Below are 26,718 nucleotides of genomic sequence, written 5' to 3' on the forward strand. Positions count from 1 at the left end.
CTGATTCAACATCCCCCTCCCCGACTTTGACGTAAGTGACCTCTGACCCTGGCTTCCTGATGCCAGGCATAGGCAGGCTGGCTCCAACAGGCTGTAGGAGCTGCAGGGGATGTCAGATGGGAGTATTCCCCTTCGGGGCAAGAGATTCCTGGCCCAGGGGAGATTGGGAGCTGACAGTAAAATGCTGATGTCTCCTTCCCTTCCATTAGAACTCAGCACATTTCCCCAGACTCGGGAACTCGGTGGCTTAGCTGTGACTGTCAGCCAAGGACTCAGTGACTGGGTGACCCATCAGTGACCCAGCCAAGGACCTCACTAACTGGCCGGGGGCGGATTTATCAGCTGTACAAACTACTACCTCTGATGTAGTAGCAAGAAAAGCCAGCTGGGAAATGGGACCCAATAGAGAAGCGAGACTGACAGAAGCCAGGGAATGAGATGCCTGAAGAAATGCTCTGAGATTGTCTCCCGTTGGGTAATGGGAACCCTGTTGAAACTCACCAAATCCTCCAAGACTGGCCCCAGTTGGAGATCATCTGTCTCTCTTCTCTCCCCACTCTGTTTAGGATCAGCTCCCCTCCCCGGGCACCAGCGATACTCCATCCACTGTGGGGAGCCGGAGATTCAACCCAATGGGAATGGAAGAACACAGCCACCAAAACCAGACAGAGCAATCTGACTATGAGACGTTGCTAAGGAAAATCTGCCAGAGGGAGACGGAGGGAATGGCGGCAGGAGCTCCTACAATGGGATGATGATGTCTGGCTCTGGACATCACTGGAGAGAAAGACGTGTCCATCCCAGGGTGCCAGCTTCCTTTTATCCTCTCTGATTCCTGGGGACATCCAAGTGTCTCACATGCCCTTGCTCTCTTGCGACAGGAGGATATCATGGCCGTGGTGATGCACCAGCTCCACTCCATCTGATCCTGCCCCTAGGTGCTGGAGGATCTGCGGGGCTGCACCTTTTAGGGAGCCTCTATTGGGGTGTAGAACCCCACATTAGGCCAGGAGTGGTTAGGAAGCCAGCCTGGGTTACTGGGATCCCATCCCACTGTCCCCTGCAGAAACTGCTGCAGCCGGAAGAAGAGTTTCAAAGGGAGCCCGTCATAAGGGGTGTGTTCCCACATGCTAGAGAAACCAAAGGGTTAATGCAGCCACTGCTGACTGGCAGGCTGGCAGCAGCTGGGAGGATTAAAGGCTGGGAAGCAGAGTGGGAGGGCTGCTAAGGAGGAGCGAGCAGGCAGGAAAGGAACTCCGGTCAGCAGACGGCTAGTGAGACATCCAGCGACAACCCCCCACAAGGGGCGAAGAGCCCAACAGACCAACCCCCTGACAGACCTGAGAACAGAGTAAAATTTCCCCATTACTGGCCATGAGGAGTGGACTGGCAGCCCCACTGAGCTGAGTGAGCTGGAGCCACATCCTCTTTCCCCCTCCCCAATTTGGCCAGGGGATGCACCTTTGCCCTGATGCACCCCCTCACCAAACCAGACAGCTCCGAAAGGGGAGAGACAACCGAGAACGAGAGACAGACCTGGGGAGATGATGGAGAAGGTGCAGCAGGAGTCCTGTCTGCAGGAGAGAGTCTGCCACCAGCAGCTGCCCCAGGCCTGAGAGCAGGGGCCAGCCGTTGCTAATTTATTTATATGTATTTATTTATTTAAATATTTTAACCCCACCTTTCTATTTAAAATATTCAAGGTGGGAAAAAGTCTACAGACCCTTTGCTCTAACCTTTGGAGCATCCTGGGCGAGGCTTGTGGCCGTATGCCCAGTGGAGAAGAAGGGTCCAGACTCCAACACTAACCCCCCATTTCATGGAGTGGACCCAGACCCCTTTTCCTTCCATTGGGGAGGAAGAAGAGAGGGAAGAGACATGATAAGCCCTGAGCCATTCACAGGAACCAGAGGGGGGCTTCCAACCCTTTGTTTTGTGGGGACATGGGACAGTACATTGTGTTGCACTCTTAATCTGGAACTCAGTTGATGAACCAACTGGAAGATCTTGGCCTCAGATCCCCATCATAGAGCCTGGTTGATCCCACTCCCCTTCTTATCACCATTAGAGCGACAATATGGAAGGCATCCCCACAGGATCCCAAATCTCCTCTACCAGGCATGCCCAGGAACAACCAGAACAACGTGGTACAATACGTGTTCGGTGAGAGGGAAAACTTGCAGTCCCTGCAACTTTGTTGTGGGAGAACCTGCGGTAATCTCAGAACCAGGAAGAGGCTGACAATGGGCTGGAATGTGAAGCTTTAAACCCAGTGTAAGGGCTGGTTATGTCTGCCAACAGCGGCGGATATAGGGCAGGGCGAGCAGGACGTCTGCCCCAGACCCGGTGCTTCAATAGGCCCCACGCATGTGCTAATTCCTGTTGGCTGTGGCCATGGCACATGCACAAAATTGTGCTCCTCTGGGCCCCGTGGTGCTGCCCGTGGTGCTGCCCGTGGTGGTCCACCCCTGTCTGCCAACCTGGAAGTCAAAACTGCTGGCCAAGTGGCAAGGATCATTCTGGTTATAATAGGGCAAGGACAGTTAATGATGAGAGCTGCCATCATTAGAGAAATAAGACAGAAGCTACACCACATGTAGCTACGAAGACTTGAAAAGACCAAGAATGACTCAGACTTTAAGGACAGACGGGACCATCAGGATCATCTGGTCTCATCTCCTGCATGTTCCAGGCCACAGAACCTCACCCATCTACTCCTGTTACTGACCCACAGTCTCTGAGGGTACGTCTACACTGCATCCCTAGTTCGAACTAGGGATGCAAATGGAGACGACCGAAGTAGTTAGTGAAGCGGGGATTTAAATATCCCGCGCTTCATTAACATGATCTCGCCGGCGCGCTAATTCGAATCACAGCTGATTCGAACCAGGAAGTGCGCGCCGGGACGCGTTAGTTCGGACTAAAGCCCTTAGTCTGAATTAACGTTACTCCTCATTTCATTAACTACTTCGGTCGTCTCCATTTGCATCCCTAGTCCGAACTAGGGATGCAGTGTAGACGTGCCCAGACTCAGTCACATGTTTTAAAGTGACCCTTGACCCATGCTGTAGAGGAAGGCAGCCTTGTCCCTCCAACCCCAAGGTCTCTGCAAATCTAACCCACTCAAAATTCCTTCCCAGTCCCAAACATGGAGTCGGTCAGACCATGAGTATTTTGGCAAAACCCACCAGCCAAACCCCCGCAAAAGGATTCTCTGTAACAACTCAGAGTGAGGGGGACCATATTTCCTTGGGCTGAATATGGGTCACCTGGTAAAATTAATTGTACTCAAGTGAGTTCCACAGCAATCAATCAGAACCAGGCAGGGCAAATGTTCAGACTAACAACAGCTTTGCTGAGCCCCTTTACAGCCAGTGCGTAGTTGGAGTCTTTTTACGTACTTTCTTAGCTTTAAGGTTTGCATGGGAAGAAGTAATAAACACACACTCCTATATACCAGCCTCAGCTTTCCCTCCATGCCTGGCTGAGCCCCAGGGAGAAACCTGCCTCTTCAGGTTCCTGGTGCTGCATCATCTCAAGGCAACATGCCCGGGGGCCCGCCATAGATTTCTGTCGGGGTTTACACCAGAGCATGGCCAGCAGCAGCTGTTCAGGACTGTGTGGGAGGGAAGAGCTGGGAGAGGACATCTCTTCCCTCTCTCCCCCCATCCCACACCCCTGTGGCTGGGCGCAGCTTGTCCCTTCCTGCCTGCACCGTGTGGAAAGGCAGCTCACACCTCCAAGCTGCTGCTGGTCTCCGACATAACCCAACCACCCCTGTTCCCTAGCTACAGTGTGGGCAGGAAGGGGTTAAGCTCTAAGGATGCCTTGTGTTCCAGGGCTCAGAGAATCTGTCTGCAGGGGCTTTAGGGAACCCAGTCAGAGAGGTGGCTCAGCCAGGGAAGGTGCCTAGGGGACAGAGCAGGCCCCCACATCCTGGGAGCATGACCCAGGGCAGGACAGTGTGTGAAGAAGGTGCTATGCCCTTGCCCAGGGGCTGCGGTGAAGCCTGGAGGGTAGCAGTGCAGCCAGGCTGGAAATAGCTTCTTCCTTGCCACTGCAGAGCTTTGCTGAGGGGCAGAGTAGCTTCCTCAGGCCAGCTCTGTGCAAGGCTTTGCCACATGGAGGGTTTGGCTGCTCCTGGCCTGCGCCATGGGCCAGAGGATCTAGAACTTTTCCAAGGGTGCCAGCCCAGCCGGAGCACTGGGTGCCTGCCAGCCAGGCTGTTAGTGAGCTGAATGATCTGACCAGGGACTGGTCGCTGCACAATGACGGGAGCACAACTCACCTTGGTGGGGGGAGGGCGGAGATATGAAGGAACAGCTGGGGGGGGGGGATGAATGGGCACAAAAGGGAGCGGACAGTGAGTGGGGAAGCATGTTAAGGGCCTATGGGTGTGCAGCAGCGGTGACACATAACTGGCTCACACTCACCGACCAGCTCAGCAAGTAACCAGTGCTGGCTGGAAATGGGACAGGGGGTGAAGGGGGATTGCTGGCCAAGAGGAGGCGCCAGGAGGAACTGCAGCCTTGCACGCCCCATCATCAGCCACTGGACATCCCTTCCCCATGCACTGCTGGTGGGTGGGCAGCTGGCAAGCAGGGATCCAGCCAGCAGAGGGACCCACCGGTATTGATGAGAAGGGAGCCACAGAAAATACAGGACAATTTGGCCCAGATTTTATGAATAGGGACACCTGCAGGAAGGCTTAAATACAGGCCCGTCCCTTTAAAAATGGGTCACCCTAATTTTAAATAAATCCTAGAAGAGAACAACGTCCCAGATTGATGAACGGCCACCTTGCCAATTAATGCCTCAGCCCTCCCCTGAATCAAGTGTGTGTACTCTGCATTATGAATGAATATCTACTATAGCTTTGCAAGAGTTCGTCTGTGAGAGAGCAAGTCTGTCAACTCTGTTCAAGAACTCCTAAAAGGTATGAGCTAGCCCCACCACAGTTAGTAGGCAGCTTCCTCTTCTCAGCTAAGTCTACACTCGCGGCTTTGTGCGTGAGAAATATGCAAATGAGGCTAAGCGTGGACTATCGCCGAGACTCATTTGCATAACTAAGGAGTTGTTATTTTTTGCAGAAGAGACTTTAGCACCAGAAGGAGCTGTCTGTGTTGGGGGGAGCAAGGGAAGTTGACGGGCTCCCGTTGACCTCCTGCTCTGTGGATGGTGCCAAAATGCGATTTAAGATACTTTGCCTCCAGCTATGTAATTAACGTAGCTAGAGTTGCGTATCTTACGTCGACTTTCCCCTTTAGTGTAGACCAGGCCTGTGAGGAGGAGGGAGGGTAGGGGCACCCCATTTAGCAATTACATTTTTGGCAGAGGCATAGGAGGGCAGTGCAATGCCCAAGTGCTACCACGAGTCACCTCCGTGGATGTCAGTAATACTCCCATCGACTTAAATGGATCCAGGATTTCATCTGTAATGAAGAGAGTCAGCAAAACGGAGACTATTCACCTTCTGCTCTCCCCACCCCACCCCTCTCCCCCATGGCACTCTAAGAAATCTGCAGGACTCTGTGAAGAAAATATCAGCATCAGTATTGCTGCACCACTTAGTTTAATTGCCATTAAGCTTGACTCTCCCCACAGTTGCCTATCTCTGGGGCCAATCCTGCAAGCGCTTACCCATGTGAGTAGTTCGACTGGCATTGCTGAGAGCTGCTCACACAAGTAAGGGCACCACTCATAAGTGTTTGTGAGCCTGGATCTACAATGGTGCACTGAGGAATTGCTTAAAATCCGTGCAAGCAAGCACTTGTGCTAGTTGAGTGAATGACTGGCACGCTCCTCGCAAAAGCAAATATTTTTTTCTGTCCATATGTCTACAGCACAATCAATTTCCTCGCTCTAGAAGGAATAGCTTTGATTATTTTAATCAGGGTTGGATTTTGTGTCCCACTACTATTCTAAAGCCAAGAACACACACATGCAACACACGTGAGATTACTGTTGCTAGGCTGGTTAAGGTCGTAGCAAATATCCTAATGCCAGCAGCTCATAAGGCCTTGTGCTAATGTCTGCATCTGCGTTGATTAGTTTGTGTAAGATTTGTTTTCAGGCCCCTGTCTGCCTTTCTTCCAGTGTGCTTGTGCCCATGCCCCATTTTGGTTCTGCACAGGCCGGGGGGCACATATTCCATCCATCTTACGCTGGGAATTAACAATGTAGAGCACAAAGGCAATGATGGGGGTGGCAACTTTTTCTGTGAGGGGCCGAGCCCTTCAGTTCTCACTGATGCTGTGGGGCAGCAAGATATTCAAGCACTTAGCTTCCCAGTGGCGACACTGGAGCAAACAAGATTTCAGGTGGAAGGTGAAGTTAGTTACCTTGATTTCTGAAAATGTTTCTCACAGTTCAGAAATATATTGAATCAAGTTCTGCCTTCTCTCACATGTCTACTGTCCAGGAATCACTGAGCACGGAATTTGGTCCTTTGTAAATCAATCTACACTAGCCAGGGTCACTGGGGGTACGTCTAGACTACATGGCTCCATCGACGGAGCCATGTAGATTTGTTTGTTCGACAAAGGAAAATGAAGCCGTGATTTAAATAATTACAGCTTCATTTAAATTTAAATGGCTGCCCCGCTCTGCCGATCAGCTGTTTGTCGGCAGATCGGGGCAGTCTGGACGCTCCCCTGCCGACATGAAAGCCCTTTATCGATCTCCCCGGTAAACCTCATCCTACGAGGCATAACGGGGAGGTCGATAAAGGGCTTTCAGGTTGGCGCGGGAGCATCCAGACTAGCGCGCTGAGCAGACAAACAGCTAATCAGCTGTTTGTCGGCTCAGCGTGGCAGCCATTTAAATTTAAATTAAGCCGCGATTATTTAAATCACGGCTTCATTTCCCTTTGCTGATCAGCCTAATCTACATGGCTCCATCGATGGAGCCATGTAGTTTAGACACACCCTATGGGTGCATCTACACTGCACCTGTAGCTTGAAATATGCTACGCAATTTGAGCTACGCAAATTGCATAGCTTATTTCGAGTGTATTTTGAAATAGCTTATTTCAAAATTTGGCGCTGAGTAGACAGCACCAAATTTCAAAATAGAGCACTATTCTAAAACATCCTTTAATCCTCATGGAACAAGGTTTACAAGGACATTGGCATAGCGAGCCCATTATTTCAAAAGCTCTTTCAAAATAACGGGCTTGTTTAAAAGATGCAGAATAGCTATTTCAGGCTATCGGAAGTATTTTCGTTTTTCCGTTAAAAGCATTTGCGGAAAAGAGAGTCTAGATTGGCACGGATGCTTTTCCGCAAAAGCACTTTTTGCGGAAAAGCATCCGTATCAATCTAGACGCGGTTTTGTGCAAGAAAGCCCCGATCGCCATTTTCGCAAAACAATACCGCGTTGTCTACACTGGCGCTCTTGCGCAAAACCATTTGCACAAGAGGGCTTTTGCCCGAACGGGAGCAGCATAGCATTTCCGCAAGAACACTGACAATTTTACATGAGATCGTCAGTGTTCTTGCGGAAATTCAAGCGGCCAGTGTAGACAGCTGGCAAGTTTTTCCGCAAAAGCAAGCGCTTTTGCGGAAAAACTTGCCAGTCTAGACGCAGCCATAAAGTACTACATAACACATGACTCAGCTCAATCAGTGAGAGACCCCTCTGCCCCCCGGCTGGTCAAGGACTGTCCCCGCAAAACACCACTTTATATACAGGTACAAACAAGGCACACATCACTCCTGACCTGTCAGGTTGCTATCCACTGACACTACTTAGCTACCACACATCACCCTGTACTGCATGGTTTGATTAGATCATCTCTCTCCATCATGCTGTCACTTTAGACCCTTTCCTGAACCTGGGTCTGTGGGGAGTGTGAGTATCAAGGTCTTTTTTAATGAGCTGATGTTACCACCCTTTTGGAATGTGCTTTCAACTTATGACCAGTACCAACTGCTGTTTTACAGTCAGTACCTAGCACCAATGATGGTTCTACAGCTGGGCCTATTACCAATGTGTGTTTTACACTCTCAGCCCTGTTCATGCCAAGTTCTGGGAGTAGGGGCCTGCCTCTTGCCCACCGCTTAGCTTTGCTTAATATTAGCCAAGTGTTGTCCATTGTTAGCTAGGCCTTAGGCCTCAAACCAGGCCTGTGATACATGGGCTTTTGGTTTAGGATCTCATCTTACTACACTTCAAATAGTTCATTTGTGGCACTCGAGCTCAGGGAGTAAGGAAGGCTGAGGACTGGGGACTGGGCGGTGGGGGTGGCACTTGCAAGAAGAAGCACAGCAACTTTATCTCTTCCCCTGAGTGCCCCCCGCCATACCAGCTCAGTCAATGAAGGCCCCTCTGCCAGTGCTAGAGCAAAGCCCCTCACTCAGCAGCACAGAGGAGACGGCATTAACCTCCCTTGGGCCAGGACATTCTTTGGTTAGGGATTGGTCAACTCTTGAGGGGGCTGGACCAGGAGAGTGGTATGCAGTAGTATGCCATCCCCATGAAGCCAAGCTCTGCGTTTCTGTCACAGTATCATAGTGCGTGTGCCTCTGTGTGTGTGTGCGCGTGTACATGTGTCTGTTTGTCTGTGTCTCTGTGTGTTTGCGTCTCTCTGTGTGTGTAACGGCAGACCATAGGTCCTCACCCCCTGCCCTGGCTGCTGCAGTGAGAGAGGGATAGGGTAGTCCTCTCTTCCTGGGGCGGCCTGCGGACTGAACCCCTCATCTCCAGCCTCACCCCAGAGCAATGATTTAAAAGAAGAAAAATGAAAATTGAGTTAAGAACCTGAGCAATGCCAGCTAACTCTTTGGCTGTGTCTACACTGGCACGATCTTGCGCGAAAACAGCCACTCTTGCGCAAAAACAAGCTGCCTGTCTACACTGGCCGCACATGCTTGCGCAAGTAAACTGACGTTGTACTGTAGAAAATCAGGGCTTCTTGCGTGAGAACTCTGATGCTCCCTCTCAGGAAGAAGCCCTCTTGAGCAAGAGCTCTTCTTGAAGAGGCCAGTGTAGACAGGCAACATGAATTTCTTGCGCAAGAAGTCCCAATGGTTAAAATGGCCATCAGAGCTTTCTTGCGCAAGAGAGCATCTACATGGGCATGTGTCTTTGCGCAAGAGATGTGCTTTTGCGCAAGAGCACATGCCAGTGTAGACGCTCTCTTGTGGAAGACTTTTTGCACAAGAACTCTTCCACAAAAGAGTTCTTGCGCAAGAAGTTGCCAGTGTAGATGTAGCCTTTGAATAGGCTATCCGTGTATGTGTGAGATTGATTATACTCAGCTAGCAGTAGCTAAGACACTGTAATAGCTATTACAAATGTAGAATGCCATCTTGGCTCCATGCAGTGGGGACTGGTGCCTGCGAAAGGGATCGGAGGAAGTAGGGAGGTCACTATGTAATCCACAGACCATTGTGTGTGGTTCACTGTCCCATGGAGTGGCACTTAGACCACTTATGGAGAGAATGAGTAAGCTCTACAGCCTTCGCTGAGAGCCAGCAGCTTTATAGTTCAAACTATAGAGGCTCATGCACCAAGCTCCTTAGAGCGCCCAGGTTCGGTTCTGGCTGTCAGCGTTACAGCTACACTATGGAGCTGATCAACATTGCTGTGATTGATCCTCGCAAGTTTGAATTAGCAGCTCTAGTGAAGACCTGCTCATTTGAACCTGAGAGGGCTGCTCGGTCGGTGCCAAGAAAAACAAGATCTGTGCACGCTGTGGTGTGTAGCTGCATGCATTAGTGGAAGGTTCTGGCAGAACACCATGGAGAAAGGCCCTTTGCCAATAAGATCTCTCCTTGCTACCGACATAGTCAATGAAATGGGGATTTAAATATCCCCCGCTTCATTAAAATAAAAATGGCCACCACGTAGTGCCAGCTCAGCAGATCGTTGGCACAGTGCGCGAGTCACGATACAGATCGGTCGACAGGGAACGTCTTTGTCGACTGCTCCTGTAAACCTTGTTTCACGAGTCATAAGGGAGCGGTCGACAAAGGTGTTCCCTGTCGACCGAGCCGCATTTTGATTGACGTGCTGTGCTGACAATCGGCTGAGCTGGCACGACACGGCAGCCATTTTAATTTTAATGAAGCGGGGGATATTTAAATCCCTGCTTCATTGACTATGTCGGTATGTCTAATTTACATGCCTCTGTCGGCAGAGGCATGTAGTCTAGACATACCCTTATAGACACAAGATACAAGACAGGACTAATAAGCAGGAAACAATCACACATTTATCAGGACTGTCTTTAATCCAAAGTCATAACAAACTCTAGCTCTGCACTTTGAAAAAGTTCAGAGACAAAGTTTTACCAAACCTTGCCTTCTTGTGCTCCCACTTTTTATATTTAAGGGTATTAGCAAAGGCTCTCACATTAACACCTAACACCAACCTTTTGCAACCCAATTCAAGACATGAAACGTTGATAGGGAGAGGTGGGAGCAAAGGATATTTGAATGTGTTCTTTACTGTGTCGAAATCTCCTTTTACAATGGCAACAGAAGGCGAGAACTAAATAATGACATGTGAAGGCTGTAGTTAGATGCCGCAGCACCTGGTTATAACATTAAAGATTACAAAAGGGATGGAACCCAGATAACTCTGATTTAAAAAATATTGCCGGTTCCTGCCATTGTATTTAATTACCCGACTTGATGTCATTCCCCTTTATTTGGCTTTGGTGAGGCCACATTTGGAGTATTGTGTCCAGTTCTGGGCCCCCCACTACAAAAAGGATGTGGACACATTGGAGAGGGTCCAACGGAGGGCAACCAAAATGATTAGGGGGCTGGAGCATATGACTTATGAGGAGAGGCTGAGGGACTTGGGTCTGTTTAGTCTGCATTAGCGAAGAGTGAGGGGGGATTTGATAGAAGCCTTCAACTTCCTAAAGGGAGGTTCCAAAGAGGATGGAGAGAGGCTGTTCTCAGTAGTGACAGATGGCAGAACAAGGAGCAATGGTCTCAAGTTGTGGTGGGAGAGGTCCAGGTTAGATGTTAGGAAAAACTATTTCACTAGGAGGGTGGTGAAGCGCTGGGATGGGTTACCTAGGGAAGTAGTGGAGTCTCCATCCCTAGAGGTGTTTAAGTCTTGGCTTAACAAAGCCCTGGCCGGGTTGATTTAGTTGGAATTGGTCCTGCCTAGAGCAGGGGGCTGGACTTGATGACCTTCTGAGGTCTCTTCCAGTTCTGATTCTATGTCAGTTCTCCACTTCTTTAGTTTAAAAATGCTGAGCTTGCTGACAGGATTTCTTGTGCAAAAATGAGGCAGAACGGCTCTTGTGCAAGAAGGGTTTTTTTGTGCAAAAAAGAGCCCCTTGCGCAAAATGGTAGCTCATTAAGTATGCAAATGAGGCTCAGCAAAATTCACCGCTTTGCCTCATTTGCATATTTTCTTGCGCAAGAGGGAGCAGTCTAGACATAGCGTAAGGTTTTAGTAATATTAGAGCTTGCCTTGCTCTGTTCTCCCTCAGTAGAATTGTTTTGTCCTGTCGGAATGTTGCTTTGGAAATCAGCATACTGTTCTGTGTGTGAATGAGGTATCTGTGACCTGTAAGTAGAGAAGAGAAAAAGATTCCAGTAAATTACAAAAGAGGGAGTGGAAAAAAAAGAGACAACAGCATCATCATACCGAGAGCATGACGGCTGGACTAGAGTGTAGATTGATGACCCTAAAGGACAGAAGGCATCCACCCTAAATCAAGAGCAAAAAAATGCAATAATGAGATGGAGGGTAGCAGTGAAAACGTGCTGCTAATGAAAAAGAAGTGTCCAAACAACCAGCTGGTGATTAACAATCAGGCATGGCATTGCATAGTCCGTAGACTTACATTAGGACTTTGCTATAAAAGATGGGTGAGAGCTGAGGGGTTTTAGACTGTTCTGCAACAAAAACAGAGCTTTGAATGTGTCCCGCTGGCCACTAGATAGACTCCAGCAATTATAAGGATTGGTAACTATAAACATCAGTTGCAGAACCCTTTGATGTGACTGTTGTATATGTATGCATATGCTGATTTCTAATTCCTACTTTGTATTTGAAATAAGTGTCCTGCCTTGTCCCCTGAAAAATATTCTGTGTCCTTTTTAGAATTATTATATGGCAAATCTAGAAGTGCCAGGACTCAGCCCGGGTGAACCCTGGTACAAATTGAGCCCTGGCAAAGACTATTAGGGTAAGTCTACACTGCCACCCTAGTTTGAACTAGGGTGGCTAATGTAGGCATTCGAACTTGCAAATGAAGCCTGGGATTTAAATATCCCGGGCTTCATTTGCATGTTCCCGGGTGCCACCATTTTTAAATGCCCCGTAGTTCGAACTACCTGCCTTGTAGGAGGAATAACAGTAGTTCGAATTAGGAGCTCTAATTCGAACTACCTAGTCAGTGCCGCGGGTAGCTGCGGGCAGGTAGTTCAAACTATGGGGCATTTAAAAATGGTGGCGCCTGGGAACATGCAAATGAAGCCCAGGATATTTAAATCCCGGGCTTCATTTGAAAGTTCGAATGCCTACATTAACCACCCTAGTTCGAACTACAGTGGCAGTGCAGACATACCCTTAGGCTGCGTCTAGACTGGCAAGTTTTTCCGCAAAAGCACCTGCTTTTGCGCAAAAACTTGCCAGCTATCTACACTGGCCGCTTGATTTTGCACTAAAGCACTGATGTTCTACTGTCCGAAATCAGTGCTTCTTGTGCAAAAGCATTGACATTCTTGTTCGGGCAAAAGCCCTTTTCCAGAAATGCTTTTGTGCAAAATGGCCAGTGTAGACAGCTGAAAACTGTTTTGCACAAAAAAGCCCTGATGGTGAAAATGGCGATTGGGGCTTTCTTGTGCAAAACCGTGTCTAGATTGGCACGGACGCTTTTCTGCAAAAAGTGCTTTTGTGGAAAAGCGTCCGTGCCAATCTAGACGCTTTTTTCCACAAATGCTTTTAACGGAAAAACTTTTCCGTTAAAAGCATTTGCAGAAAATCATGCCAGTCTAGACGTAGCCTTAGTGAATATATTACGGTAATTTATTTTAAATAAAAAAAATATAAAATAATTTAAAAAAACCTGTTTTAAGAAAGCCCCAAGAAACTTGGCTTTACCTCCCCAAACAATTACGGCACCAGCAGCTCCCTGAAAGTTGAAAGTGGTGCTTCTGTGGGCCATGTGAAGTATTTATTGTTTAATTATATTGTCTCAACGAAGTGAGTATGTGGGGATTAGTGAGAGCGGCTCAGGAGCTAGCAATTCTGTGCCTTCCGTAAATCTCCGGAGAAAAGAAAAGTGACTCCAGGATCTAATCATTTTGAAAAAAAGGACTAATAGCGACTGTGCCCTTCTTGCGTAACTGGATAATTTTATGCTTCCCAGCAGCAGCCGTCAAACCACAAAAGCAAACAGGAAGAGAGAAAGCTCTGTATAAATAAGAACATGATCTAAGGCACAAGAAAGAAAAGACGACTGATGTGTCTGGGTAACAACGACAGACCCTGGTCATCTGTGGGCAGAATGGAACCTCTGGAACTTAGGGTATGTCTACACTACAGCATTATTTCCAAATATTTTATTTTGAAATAGTTAATTCACAATAGCTTATTTCAAAATAACATGTCTACATACAAAATGCATTTCGAAATAGCGTTTTGCTATTTCAAAATAGCACGTCCACACTGAGTGGATGCTGAATCGCATTTAAGGCCAGCCAGAACCAGGTCTGGCAGGGCATCAGGTCAGGAGGTACTTTGTGTGGCTGCTGCCTGAGGCTATCTGAGGCCTGTGCTTAAAGGGACCCCCCCGAACATCCGGTTCTCAGGTTTCCCTGCTTGCTTGCCTACCTCGATGAGGGACAGCAAAGCATTTTGTGTCTGTGTGCTCTGGTTGCCCTCACTCAGAACACCACAGCACTCCGCAACATGGAGCCAGAGCTGCCCCTGGGCACTCTGGTGCTTCTCTTGGACACATTGCTATGATCCTGGCTGCACTTTCTGCAGGCTGCCATCCGGGAGGTCCATCGCTTGGCTGTCATTATCCAGGAGGCCCTACAGGAGAGCTTCTACCCTGAGGAGCACTAAGAGCCTCCCTGGTCTGCCCCACTGGGGGCTTGTGCCTCATTCCTCCCTCACGCCCTTCCACTTAACACTCCCTAACCCCCCTTCCTGATGTCAAATAAAATACACGTATTTTTATGAACACAAACTCTCTTTATTTAACAAAACTGGGAGAGGGGGGATGAAACTCTGGTGAGACTGGGGGAAAGGATGTGGGAGAGGGGAGAAGAGAGGATGAGAGGGGAAGGGGGAAAGCTGGGAGGAGGGAGCTGGAAGGGGGGGGAAGCAAGGGGAAGAAGGGGGAGGGGAAGCTCAGAGTTGGGGGTCTCGCCAGACCAACTTGATTTTCATGCAAACCTGCTCCTGGTTCACATGTGGCCTTTGGTGGCCAGGCTGGCAGCTATCCTGCCATAGTCGTTCACATTCCTACATCTAGTGCGAAGATCCAGGACATTAGGGGCATCCCCCCCAAACGTGAATAAGGTCCATGATCTCCACCCTGGACCAGGACGGTGCCTACCTTCTCCGGGTCCTGTCAGGCTCCTGGGAGCTGGCAGAGTGCTCCTGGGGAGCGGTGGAGGGCTGGCTGCCAGTGGCTTGCTGGCTCATGTTTTGGGGCCACTGGGTCAGGGACAGTGACTGCTGGCTCTGGGCTGGCAGGCTTGGAGATGGCACAGGCACTGTGGCCAGAGTCTACCACTTTAAGGGAGTGTTCTTGGCTGAGGCTGGAGTGGCCACCAGGGCACCCTGGGAAGGCTGGAGTCCCCCTATTTCAAAATAAGTGTCTACACAGCACTTATTTTGAAATAGCTATTTCGAATTTGGCGTTATTCCTCATGGAATGAGGTTTACCAACTTTGAAATAAGAGCTCCACTATTTTGATTTAATTTCAAAATAGCAGTTTGGCTGTGTAGACGCTAGTAAAGTTATTTCGGAATAATGGCTGGTATTTCAAAATAACTTTGCTGTGTAGACAACCCCCCAGTGCGTGAGCCTCTACTGCATGAGCTGAAAGCCAGATGGCTGTGGACCAGACTCGTTATTCTCTCTGTAAGGCTATGTCTACCACCAGCTTGGTAATGGATGGACCAGGCACACTTGGAAGAAAGGAAGGATAAAGGGGGGCCCAGAATAAAGGGAGGTGGGGGGTCTTCTCCAGGGGTGCAGTGGATAACGTACCCGCCTCCAGAGCCAGAGGTCCAGGGCTCAACATTATTCCAAAATAACATAGGGTATGTCTACACTACAAAGTTAATTCGAACTAATGGATGTTAGTTCGAATTAACTTTGATAGGCGCTACACTAGCGCTCCGCTAGTTCGAACTTAATTTGAACTAGCGGAGCGCTTAGTTCGAACTAGGTAAACCTCTTTCTACGAGGACTAAGCCTAGTTCGAACTTACTAGTTCAAAGTAAGGGCTGTGTAGCCACTTAATTCGAACTAGTGGGAGGCTAGCCCTCCCCAGCTTTCCCTGGTGGCCACTCTGGCCAACACCAGGGAAACTCTATTGCCCCCCTCCCGGCCCCGGACCCCTTAAAGTGGCACGGGCTGGCTACGGTGCCCGTGCCAGGTGCAAGCCTGCCAGCACCCAGCCAGCAGACCCTGCACCTGGCACGGCTCAAGCCAGCCACCCGCTGCCCCCCAGCCCTCCCCCTCTTCCCGGGACTGCAAGAGGCAGGCACCCGCCTGGTCCACTGCAGACATCGTGGACCTCGTCCACGACCTCCGCACTAGGCACAGAAAAGCGGCCATCTAGGGCAGGAGAGCTACCAGCCTGGCCACCCAGGAGCAGGTGTGCATGAAAATCAAGGTGGTCCACTGAGACCCCCGACCCTGAGCCCTGAGCTTACAATGGCCGTACTGGGTCAGACCAAAGGTCCATCTTGCCCAGTAGCCTGTCTGCCGACAGCGGCCAATCCTAGGGACCCTGGAGGGGATGGACCAAAGACAGTGACCAAGCCATTTGTCTCATGCCATCCCTCTCCAGACTTCCACAAACTTCGGGTAGGGACACCACTCCTACCCCCTGGCTAATACCACTCCATGGACCCAACCTCCATGAATTGATCTCACCTCTCTTTAAACTCTGTTCTAGTTCTAGCCTTCACAGCCTCCTGCAGCAAAGAGTTCCACAGGTTGACTCTTTGCTTTGTGAAGAAGAACTTTCTGTTATTAGTTTGAAGCCTGCTACCCATTCCTTTCCTTTGGTGTCCTCTAGTCCTTCTATTATGGGAACAAATGAAGAACTTTTCTGTATTCACCCTCTCCACCCCACTCGTGCTTTTATAGACCTCTATCATATCCCTCCTCCATCTCCTCTTTTCTAAGCTGAAAAGTCCCAGTCTCTTTAGCCTCTCTTCATATGGGACCTGTTCCAAACCCCTCATCATTGTAGTTGCCCTTCCCTCTCCCAGCCTCTCTCTTCCCCTCTCCCACCTCCTTTTCCCAGTCTCCCCCAGTTTTGTTCAATAAAGAGAGATTCTGTTTTTGAACACAATTGTCCTTTATTTTGTACATCAGGAAGGGGGGCTAGGGAGGGGTAAGTGGAAGGAGGTGAGGGAGGAATGGGGTACGAGCCCCCGATGGGGAGGACTGGGCTGGCTCTGTGGGCTTCTGGGGGTGGAATCTCTCCTGCAGCCCCCCAATTGTCCCCTCTCCCCAGATGGCAGCCTGCGGCAAGTGCAGCTGGTCTGATGGCCGAGTGCTGTGATGTGCCCAGTGTGGGTACTCCGGGCAATCCAAGCCAGGACTGCTTTGCAAGCGGGGCACCCCTGAGAACTGTCTGTCCAGCGTGGGGGTCGGGTCCCTTTAAGCACAGCACTCGGCTAGCCTGAGACAGCAGCTCCATGCTCTAAGTCCTACTCTGATGCCCTGCCGGCACTGCTTCCGGCCATCCTTAACGTCTGTTCAGGGTCCACTCATTGTGAACATGCTAGTTCGAATTAGCAAAACGCTAATTCGAGCTAGTGTTTAGGTCTAGCTGCGCTAATTCAAATTATCTTAGTTCGAATTAACTAATTGGAACTAAATTAATTCGAATTAGCACTGTAGTGTAGACATACCCATAGTGAGCATCTGCACAGCAAGCAGTTATTTCAACAATGTTGAAATAATGTCGAGCTGGACGACTACTTAATATGACTCCTGTAACCCTCATTTTACGAGGAGTAAGGGAAATTCAGAGGAAGCATGCTCTACCTCAGACTTCCTGCTGTGTAGACAGCGCTAAAAGCCAAAATAAGCTATTTCGACGTAAGCTACGAATTTGACGTAGCTCAAGTTGTATAGCTTATTTCAGCTTTAGCCCTGCTGTGTTAATGTCCCCTAAGTGATCTCAGTGCCACTAGATGCAATAGTACAACACCCCAGAAGGTGTGTGGGTTACACTTCAGCATTGCAATGCAAAACTATAAAGATGGCCCACTCCAGAAGATGAGTCAGCCGGAGGCAGCAGTGTGTCAGGTAGCCATAAAGAGGAAATGATGGGGCAAACAAGAATGTTGTGTTTCCTAAGCAGTGTGAAGACTGAGGAACTCCCCATATTCCCTCAAAAGGAGTGAACAAAAACGCCTAGGAGAAATGTACAAATTCCAGGGAAAGGATATGCAATTCCAGCACACAGTGTTTCCACAAGGGTAGACAATTAACCAGGAACAGGAATGTCCCATTACAGCCAAGTATGTGATTGAATTGGAAACCAAACATGAATTTAATCTAGTCCTAGATATACTTGGCAGAAGAGCAGTGAGGCAGGTAACACTGATACTGATCACAGCTGTCAATTTCAAGAGAGCAAGATTTGGGGTTATTTTTCTCAAAGGTTCAAGGGATGGCCCCACGTTCCTACTTCCAGCAGAATGTAAACCACCTAAGAAATTGAAATAATTTCATCATTTTCCTGCTTGAAACACAAGGCTTGAGTCTTTTCCTAGGGTGTCTTAATTTCTTTTGCGAAATTCTTATCCATATTGTCTCCCAGTTGAGGCCATCTTTGCAAGCACATTACTTGTTAGGGGATTTAGCTCATCTTGGCTAGCCTGAGGGAAGTAGACATCTTCCTCAATTGATTAATTCACCTGGAGTAAAGAGGATACTGGCATGCACTGGATTTCTGTGCATGCTGGTAATGAACTCAGGGTATGACCTTGTCATCTGGTATTGGATTTAATGATGAATTGCCAAATCCTTCAGGAGTTCAATTCGTCCCATAAAGAACTGTTGCGGGGTTTTATTTTCATTTGTTAGTCTTAATTATTGACATACAGTTGAGCAATTTTGTATTCCCAGTGCCATTTATGCAAGCTTATAATGATGCTGTTGCAAGCTGTCAAATGAAGCGATAATTCAGTGAGGTATCTAAGTAGGTTTTTTTTTTTTTTAACCTTCGGAACCATTTTCCTGCAGCAACAATTTATTGCATCCAACAGGTGTGTGACTTAACTCTTTCCTGTGTATCTAGACTTTTTGTCCTCTTCAAGAGACTGATCTGATATGGTGTGTCCAAAATCCAGGGACTGATAGGGGACAAATGGTGCTGTTTAAATTGAAGTGTAGTACCTTGATATTTTTTAGTGCAGTGCCGTAAACCAACTGTGGCCCAAGGACTTCTTGATAGCAATAGGCAGAGGGTATGGGCGGGGGAGGACGGCAGCAATACACAGTTTTACAGGGATCCTTGGGTTGGACGTAGCATAATAATTCACTAAAGGATGACATGTGAGATCTCTGCCAAGATCCAGTAGCCTACTTGTTATCATAATCATTGTAACATGCATGTAGGGCTAGTGTTGAAGTTGCATGTGTATGCTGAAAATAATGTTCCTAAGACAGCCAGGAGGTGCCATGGGTTGGACAGTTTTGTGAGTCAGAGGGTAACAGACATTTAGGTCCCTGTGTGGTCATTGTGTGCCTTAGTCACAATGTATGCTAGATGCTACTGCTGATGTTGTGAAATCTGCAATAAAAAAGATTACGTGGAAAAGGACAATCCACAGGTTGTGTACTGTTTATGAAGAAGGACACTGGATTGTTCTGGGATGTCTGGGGGTACAAACAGGCACCCTAGATTTTTCTGTGGGGGGAGGCAAAGGTGTGACTTGGCTCATGACTGGAAACTTGGCTGTGAAGTGCTCCACACACATTGAGCGAGCCCTTGCTTCATAAAACATGAACGTCTCTACTTAAGGAAGTCTAGATCTAGAATGCATCTTAGTTTAATTTTAGATGTAACCATTTGTTTCCGATACATCTATTTGCGGTATTTGACTCTCTGTTAAGAAAACAGTCCGTCCTTTTAGACAAGGTCACAGCTATGTCTGAACGCATAGCATCTCTCAAATATTAATGCTTGAAAACAGGAAATCTTCCATTTAGTCTAGTTCAAGCCAGTAACTTAACCAGAGGAAGGTAATCCCCCTCCCCCCACACGAGTCTCTGCCAATCTGACCTAGATGAAAAATTCCTTCCTGACCCTGAAAATGATGATCGGTTAGACCCTGAGCATGTGGGCAAGGCCCACCAGGCAGACACTGGGAAAGCATTCTCTGTCATAACTGAGGGTATGTCTACACTATGGCACTAGTTCGAATTAACTTAATTCAACATAGTTAATTTGAATTAAGTTAATTTGAAATAACGCATCTATATACAAAAACTATTTCGAAATAGCATTTTGCTATTTCGAGATAGCGCGTCCACACTGAGTGGACCCCGAACCGAAGTTAAGGCTGGCCAGAACCAGTGCCAGCAGGGCATCAGGTTAGGACTTGAGTGTGTGGGGCTGCTGCCTGAGGCTAACTGAGCTCCGTGCTTAAAGGGACCCTACCCCCACCCCAGACAGACAGTTCTCAGGGTTCCCTGCTTGCTTGTCTACCTCGATGAGGGACAGCAAAGCAGTTCTGTCTTAGAGTGCCCACACTCGGGACACCACAGCCCTTGGCCACATGGAGCCAGAGCTGCCCCTGGGCACACCGGTGCATCTCGTGAGGTTGGTGACATCAAACCGGCTGCACTTGCTGCTGGCTGCCATCCGGGGGGGGTGTGCATCGGGGGGCTGTCAGGATCCAGGAGGCCCTGAGGGAGAGCATCCACCACGAGGAGTCCTCAGAGCCTCCATGGTCCTCCCCACAGGGGGCTTGTGCCCCATTCTTCCCTCATGTCTTCCACTTACCCCTCCCTAGCCCCCTTCCTGATGTCAAATAAAAGACATGTGTGTTCAAAAATAGAAACTGGGTTTATTGAACAAAACTAGAGGGGGGATGAGCCTCTGGGGAGACTGGGAAAAGGAGGTGGGAGGGGGGAGGGGGAAACCTGGGAGGAGGGAGCTGGAAGGGGGAAGCCAGGGGGAAGCCAGGGGGAGGGGAAGCTCAGGGCTCAGGTTTGCGGGTCTCGCCAGACCAATTTGACTTTCATGCAAACCTGCTCCTGGGTTCCCCTGTGGCCTGTGGTGGCCAGGCTGGCAGCTATCCTACCTGAGACAGCCACGTTCCTCCGTCTAGGGCTGAGGTCATGGAAGTTGGGGGCATCCCCCCCAAACCTGAATAAGGTCCATGAACTCCATCCTGGACCAGGAAGGCGCCCACCTTCTTCAGCCTCTTTCAGGCTCCTGGGAGCTGGCAGACTGCTCCTGGGGAGCGGTGGGGGGCTGGCTGCCAGTGGCTTGCTGGCTCATGTTTTGGGGCCACTGGATTAGGGGCCCCGGTGGCCACTGCTGGCTCTGGGCTGGCAGGCTTGGGGCTGGCAGGCACTGTGGCCAGGGTCTACCCCTTTAATGGCTCCGGGGCTGGAGGAGAGGAGAGTAAGTTTTCCTGGTTGTGCCCAGAGTGGCCACCAGGGCTCCCTGGGAAGGGCTGGAGGCCCCCTATTTCGAATTAAGTGTCTACACAGCACTTATTTCAAATTAGCTATTTCAAATTAGGTGTTATCCTTCGTAGAATGAGGTTTACCTAGTTCGAAATAAGGGTATGTGTAGACAGCTATTACAGTTAATTCGAAATAACTGCTGTTATTTCGAATTAACTCTGTAGTGTAGACATACCCTAAGAGCCCTCCCATGGACTATCCTCTCTTGAGCTGTTGGATATATTTGCTAATCACAGCCTTGTATGGGCCGCATGCTATCTTATCATACGTCCTGTGGCAAGGTTCTCACTCAGACCCCTTGCCCTGGGATGCCTTCTGGTCCACAAATCAGTCGGAGACCCTCTCTTGGTGCAGTCACCCGTGTCTATATTGGCAGTCTCCCACCACCTTCTATTTACAGAGTCCTTAGAGTTCAGCCATCTTTTCCTTCCCCCTTCTGCTTGAGCGCACATGCTGGCCCCTTGCCTCTGCCGTATCTAGCCCTCTAGCTAATGAGGCCCACAGCTGCTTCCATTAATCCTTCAGGCCTGGGCTTGCTCAGCTCTCTGCCATCAGCCTTTTCAGCCAGGCTACAGTGGCAGAGTTCTAGCTTAGCCAGCCGTCTGGCACAGCCCTTATCTGAACTTATCAAGCTCAGTCTTAAAACAAGTTAGGGTTTTTTTTTTTTGCCCCCTCTAATCCAATACTTAGATTGTAAGCCCCCCCCCCCGAAAAGTGATTGTCTTTTTGTTCTGTGACTGTAGTCTGCCACACAGTGGGGTACTTGCTCGTGACCAGGGCACCTAAATACAATAAAACCTGTGTTATCTGGGATGCCTGGGGATTAGGGCGTGCCAGTAACCTAAAAATTCTGGTTATCTGAGGGGGGAGGCAGGACCTTGAAGGGGCTACCGGGGGCGGGGGAGGGGATGAGAGCTGTGCGGGTGCTGGGATGCGGCTTGGTGTGTGTGTGGGGGGGGGTGTAAGCCGGGGGGCAGGAGGCAGAGCCGCAGGGGGACTGGCCTGCCAGGGATGCCAGAAGCCGCGGGGGGAGCTAAGATGCTTTCTGCTTACTTCTGGCTGCCGTTCGCCCCTCCCCCTGGTACAAGCTGCACACTTGGCTGAATAGCAGCCCGGCACTTAAAGGGCCAGTTTCCTTTTTTTTTTTTTTTTTTGCTTTTCCCAGCATCAGAAATTTGCCCGTCTCTACAGTTTTCTGGATGCTTAAGTTCCAGATAGCGCAGGTTGTACTACTACTAAAGCACAGCAGACATTGGGCACAGATGAGAACCTGGATGTAAGCATGGGACATTGTTGTATCATGGATAAAAATGAAGTGACAAACTTATATTTCCTTTTTATAAACTTAAAGACTAAGGTCTGAGAGAAATCAGGAATCTAAATTATAGCAAAAGGAAAGCAAGAATAAAAACAAGACAAGAGGACTGGTGTATACAAGGGGCGGGGGAAGCTGCAAAATAGACAATGTTGCCCCCTTTATGGAGGGCTTTGGCATCTCTCTGCTACACCCTGGACAAGCAAACAATAGTTTGTGTTCCTCATCGCCTCAGTATGGCTAACTCTGGCCATACTGCAAGGATTTCTTTTGAGATACATCCCCTAGAGCGCCCTCAATCTGAAAGGTTTTCTTTTTAAAAGTTATGAGGATTCTTGTGGCACCTTGAAGGCTCACACATTTATTTGGGGATAGAAATGTAGCCGTGTTAGTCTGGCGTAGCTGAAACAAAATACAGGACTATGTAGCACTTTAAAGACTAACAAGATGGTTTATTAGATGATGAGCTTTCATGGGTCATGCCCACTTCCTCAGATCGGAAGTGGGTCTGGCCCATGAAAGCTCATCATCTAATAAACCATTTTGTTAGTCTTTAAAGTGCTACATTTATTTGGGTATAAGCTTTCGTGGGCTGGAGCCCACTTTGTTAGATGTTGCATTTCATGCCAGGCTCTTGACTGTTTAATTAAACAGTTGAGGGTGCAACTTAGAGCTAGCCTGCAGGTAGGGCAGAACTTCTATATGGGTATGTCTACACTACAGCGCTAGTTCGAATTAACTTAGTTCGAATTAGTTAATTCGAACTAAGCTAATTCGAACTAACGCATCTAGAACTAAAAACTAGTTCGAATTAGCGTTTTGCTAATTCGAACTAGCGCGTCCACACTGATTGGATGCAGGGGGGCATTTAAGGACAGCTGAAACCGGTTCTGGCAGGGCATCAGGTCAGTAGTTGCTTTGTGTGGCTGCTGTCTGAGGCTATCTGAGGCTCGAGCTTAAAGGGACCCCCCTGGACAGCCGGTTCTCAGCTTTTCCTGCTTGCTTGCCAACCTCGCCGAGGGACAGCAAAGCGTCGGTCTCTGTGCCCGTCTGTGTCGGTGCTTCCCTTCGGGGGGGGGGGGGCGCCGCAGGTGGCAACATGGAGCCACAGCTCGCCCTGCACCTTCTGGTGCACTTTCTGGACTTGCTGCTGCAAGCCTGCCAGCAATGGCTCGAGGCTGCCTGGCACCACCTGGGGAACGTCAGCCCCCTGCCTCTCCGCCTGGCCACCCTGGGGGCCGTGGAGGAGCCGCGGCGGCGCCCCGGCACCGGCGTGCCCCGCCGCGTCTGGCGTCTGGACACCAGCAGCGACTGGTGGGACCGCATCGTCCTGGAGCGCTGGGAAGACCGACAGTGGACCCAGAACTTCAGGATGAGGAGGGACACCTTCCTGGAGCTCTGCGAGTGGCTTGCCCCTGCCCTGCAAAGAAGGGACACTCGCATGAGACCCGCCATCCCCCTCCAGAAGCAGGTGGCCATCGCCCTCTGGAAGCTCTCCACGCCGGACAGCTACCGATCCATCGGGAACCATATCGGCGTGGGGAGATCCACCGTCGGAGCGGTGCTCATGCAGGTAAGGCACTCGTCGGCCACCGAGCCGGGGGGGAGGGGGGCTGCGAGGAGGGGATGGGCTGCCCCAGGGACAAAGGGGGGGGGGGCGGGAGGAGGCGAAAGCACCCCGCACCGGAGGGGTCGGGCTGTCCCGGCCGTACTACACGCCGCCAGGGGGGTTGCTTCCGGAAGTGGGGCGCGGGGCACTGCCAGGACACGCACGCTCCCAGCCACCCGGGCGCCCCACTGATTGGCGCTTTGCTGTGTCTCTCTCCGCAGGTGGTCAAGGCCATCAACCGGGTGCTGCTCCGCAGGGTGGTCCGCCTCGCCGACCCGGACACCGTCATCCGGGGATTCGGCGCCCTCGGCTTCCCCAACTGCGGGGGGGCCATCGACGGGACGCACATCCCCATCCGTGCCCCGGAACACCAGGCGTCCCATTACGTCAACCGCAAGGGGTACTTCTCCATCCTCCTGCAGGCCGTGTGTGACCACCGGGGACAGTTCACGGACATAAATGTGGGCTGGTCCGGCAAAGCACACGAGGCCCGGGTGTACCGCAACTCCTCCGTGTGCCGGCGGCTGCAGGACGGGACCTTCTTCCCCGACCGCCACATCAGGGTCGGGGACGTGGACATGCCCGTGTGCCTGGTGGGGGATGCCGCCTACCCACTGCAGCCCTGGCTCATGAAGCCCTACACGGGGCACCTCAATCCCTCCCGCCAGGCCTTCAATAACAGGCTGACCAGGGCCCGCATCGTGGTGGAGGGGGCCTTCGGGCGACTGAAAGCCCGCTTTCGATGCCTCCTCACCCGTCTGGACCTGGCCGAGCACAACATCCCTCCCGTGGTGGCGGCATGTTGTGTGCTCCACAATTTGTGTGAGCGGAAGGGGGAGGCTTTCCTGCCAGCCTGGATGGCTGAGGCTGACCGCATGGCTGGGAAGCCCAGCGGGGGGCCATCCGGATCCGGGAAGCCCTGCGGGAGAGCTTCCAGGTGGAGGAGGAGGAGGACTGACCTCTCCCTGCATGCCCCACTGGGGCTTTCTTCCACCCTACCCCCCTTCCCCTTTCCCCTCCCTACCTACTGTCAAATAAAGACACCTGTTTTTCAAACAAAAACGTCTGTTTATTTCACAGAACTGGGGTGGGGGGAGGGAGGAATGAAGGTGGAAGAAGGGAGGGGGAAACCTGGGACGAGGGAGCTGGAAGGGGAGGGGAGGGAAGGGAGGAAGGGAAAGGAAAGCTCAGGGGTGGGAGTCCGGCTGCCTCTCCCGTCTCGCCACACTGCGGGTCCGGGGGCGTTGGTGGGGAATGGTTGTGGAGGGGGGGGCAGAGGGGACAGGGGGTGTGGAGGAAGCAGGAGCGGAAGCAGGAGCGAAAGCAGGAGGAGCAGGGGGAGCAGGGGGAGCAAGAGGGGGAGCAGGGGGAGGAGGAAATGGAAAGCGGTCCAGCAGGCTCTGGAGGTGGCCTCGCAGGGCATGGCCCTGCTCCTCCAGGGCCTCCAGACTCCTCTGGCGCAGCCTGAGGTCCTCCTGGACCCAGTGGTCCTGGAGACGGAGCTGTCGGTCCAGGAACCGGAGGTGCCGCCTCTGGTAGTCCTCCTGGTTCCTGGCTGTCCTGCTTGCCCGGGCACGGGCGGCTGCTGCAGGTGGGGTGGTGCGTCCTGCAGGCCCAGGTGCTGCAGCTGTGGTGCAAGAAGACCAGCGGTCAATTTCCCCAGGGGCCCAGGTGTGTGAAACCCAGCTCCCCTCTGCAAGGCCAGGGCCCCTGCAGGATCCCCAGCTGCTGCTCCGTGGTGGGCAAGGCCCAGGCACACGGTCCCGGGGCTCCCTCTCGCCCCAGCCCCCCGTACACATAAGGGGAACACGAGGGTACTCACAGGTGGACGCCTCCCCGGCCTCTGACGATGCAGGGGAGCGGCTCTGTGGCGTGCCTCGCGGGTCCCGGGTCCTGGGCAGGCTGGCGGCAGGCTCCTGGCTCTCAGAGCCCTCTTCCTCCTCCTCTGTCTCCAGGAGGGGTCCCTCTGCCCCGGGGTCAATCACGTCCCGGGGGGCAGGGACGGCATGAGGCCCCAGGATGCGGTCCAGGGCATGGAAGTGGGGGCAGGCCTCTGGGTCAGCCCCTGGCAGGCAAGCCCGGGAGTAGGACTGCCGCAAGTCCTTTATTTTGCAGCGCACCTGCTCCCGGCTGCGCTGGTGGCCCCTGGCGGCCAGGCTGGCAGCCATGCGTCCGTAGACGGCCGCGTTCCGGTGGCTAGTGCGGAGATCGTGGACATTGGAGGCTTCCCCCCAAACCTCGATGAGGTCCACGATCTCCGCACTTGACCAGGCGGGCGCCCGCCTTTTGCGCCCCCGGGCAGGCTCCCGGGAGCCGCCAGGCTGGTCCTGGGGAGCAGTGGAGGGCTGGGAGCCCTCGGATGGCTGGCTCATTCTGTGGCAGGTGCAGGCTGTGCAGGCACGGGTGCTGGCAGGCTTGCAACTGGCACAAAGTGAGTAGCCAGCCCGTGGCCCTTTAAGGGCTCCGGGGCCGGGAGGGGGGCAATAGAGTTTCCCTGGTGTTGGCCAGAGTGGCCACCAGGGAAACCTGGGAAGGGCTAGCCTCCCACTAGTTCGAACTAAAGGGCTACACAGCCCTTAGTTCGAACTAGCTAGTTCGAACTAGGCGTTAGTCCTCGTAAAATGAGGTTTACCTAGTTCGAACTAAGCGCTCCGTTAGTTCGAATTAAGTTCGAACTAACGGAACGCTAGTGTAGCACCTAGGAAAGTTAGTTCGAACTAACGTCCGTTAGTTCGAACTAACTTTGTAGTATAGACATACCCTATGTGATTTCATTCCTAGAGAGCCCCTGGGTGTGATTCAGGGAAAGACTGTGATTTAGGCAGAGTGACAAAAAGGATTTCATGTAGTAGCACTGCTATCTGCTATCCATGCAGAATTGTGCTCAAAAAGGAGGTGTACCCTCATACATAG

General features: G+C 51.1%; 1 protein-coding gene across 1 annotated transcript; it reads right to left on the bottom strand.

The window, feature by feature from the left end:
• Positions 1-24,897: 24,897 nt before the first annotated feature.
• On the bottom strand, positions 24,898-26,447 carry LOC149523819 (uncharacterized). Its single transcript, XM_089781369.1, has 2 exons — positions 25,628-26,447; positions 24,898-25,432 (listed from the first exon to the last, which is right to left on the bottom strand). The coding sequence occupies exons 1-2, from the start codon at positions 26,175-26,177 to the stop codon at positions 24,993-24,995; spliced, it is 990 nt and encodes a 329-aa protein (XP_089637495.1). The 5' UTR covers positions 26,178-26,447; the 3' UTR covers positions 24,898-24,992.
• Positions 26,448-26,718: the final 271 nt, after the last annotated feature.

The sequence above is a fragment of the Pelodiscus sinensis genome, chromosome 11, assembly GCF_052426305.1.
Source record: "Pelodiscus sinensis isolate ZL-2025 chromosome 11, ASM5242630v1, whole genome shotgun sequence".
NCBI classification, from domain to species: Eukaryota; Metazoa; Chordata; order Testudines; family Trionychidae; genus Pelodiscus; species Pelodiscus sinensis.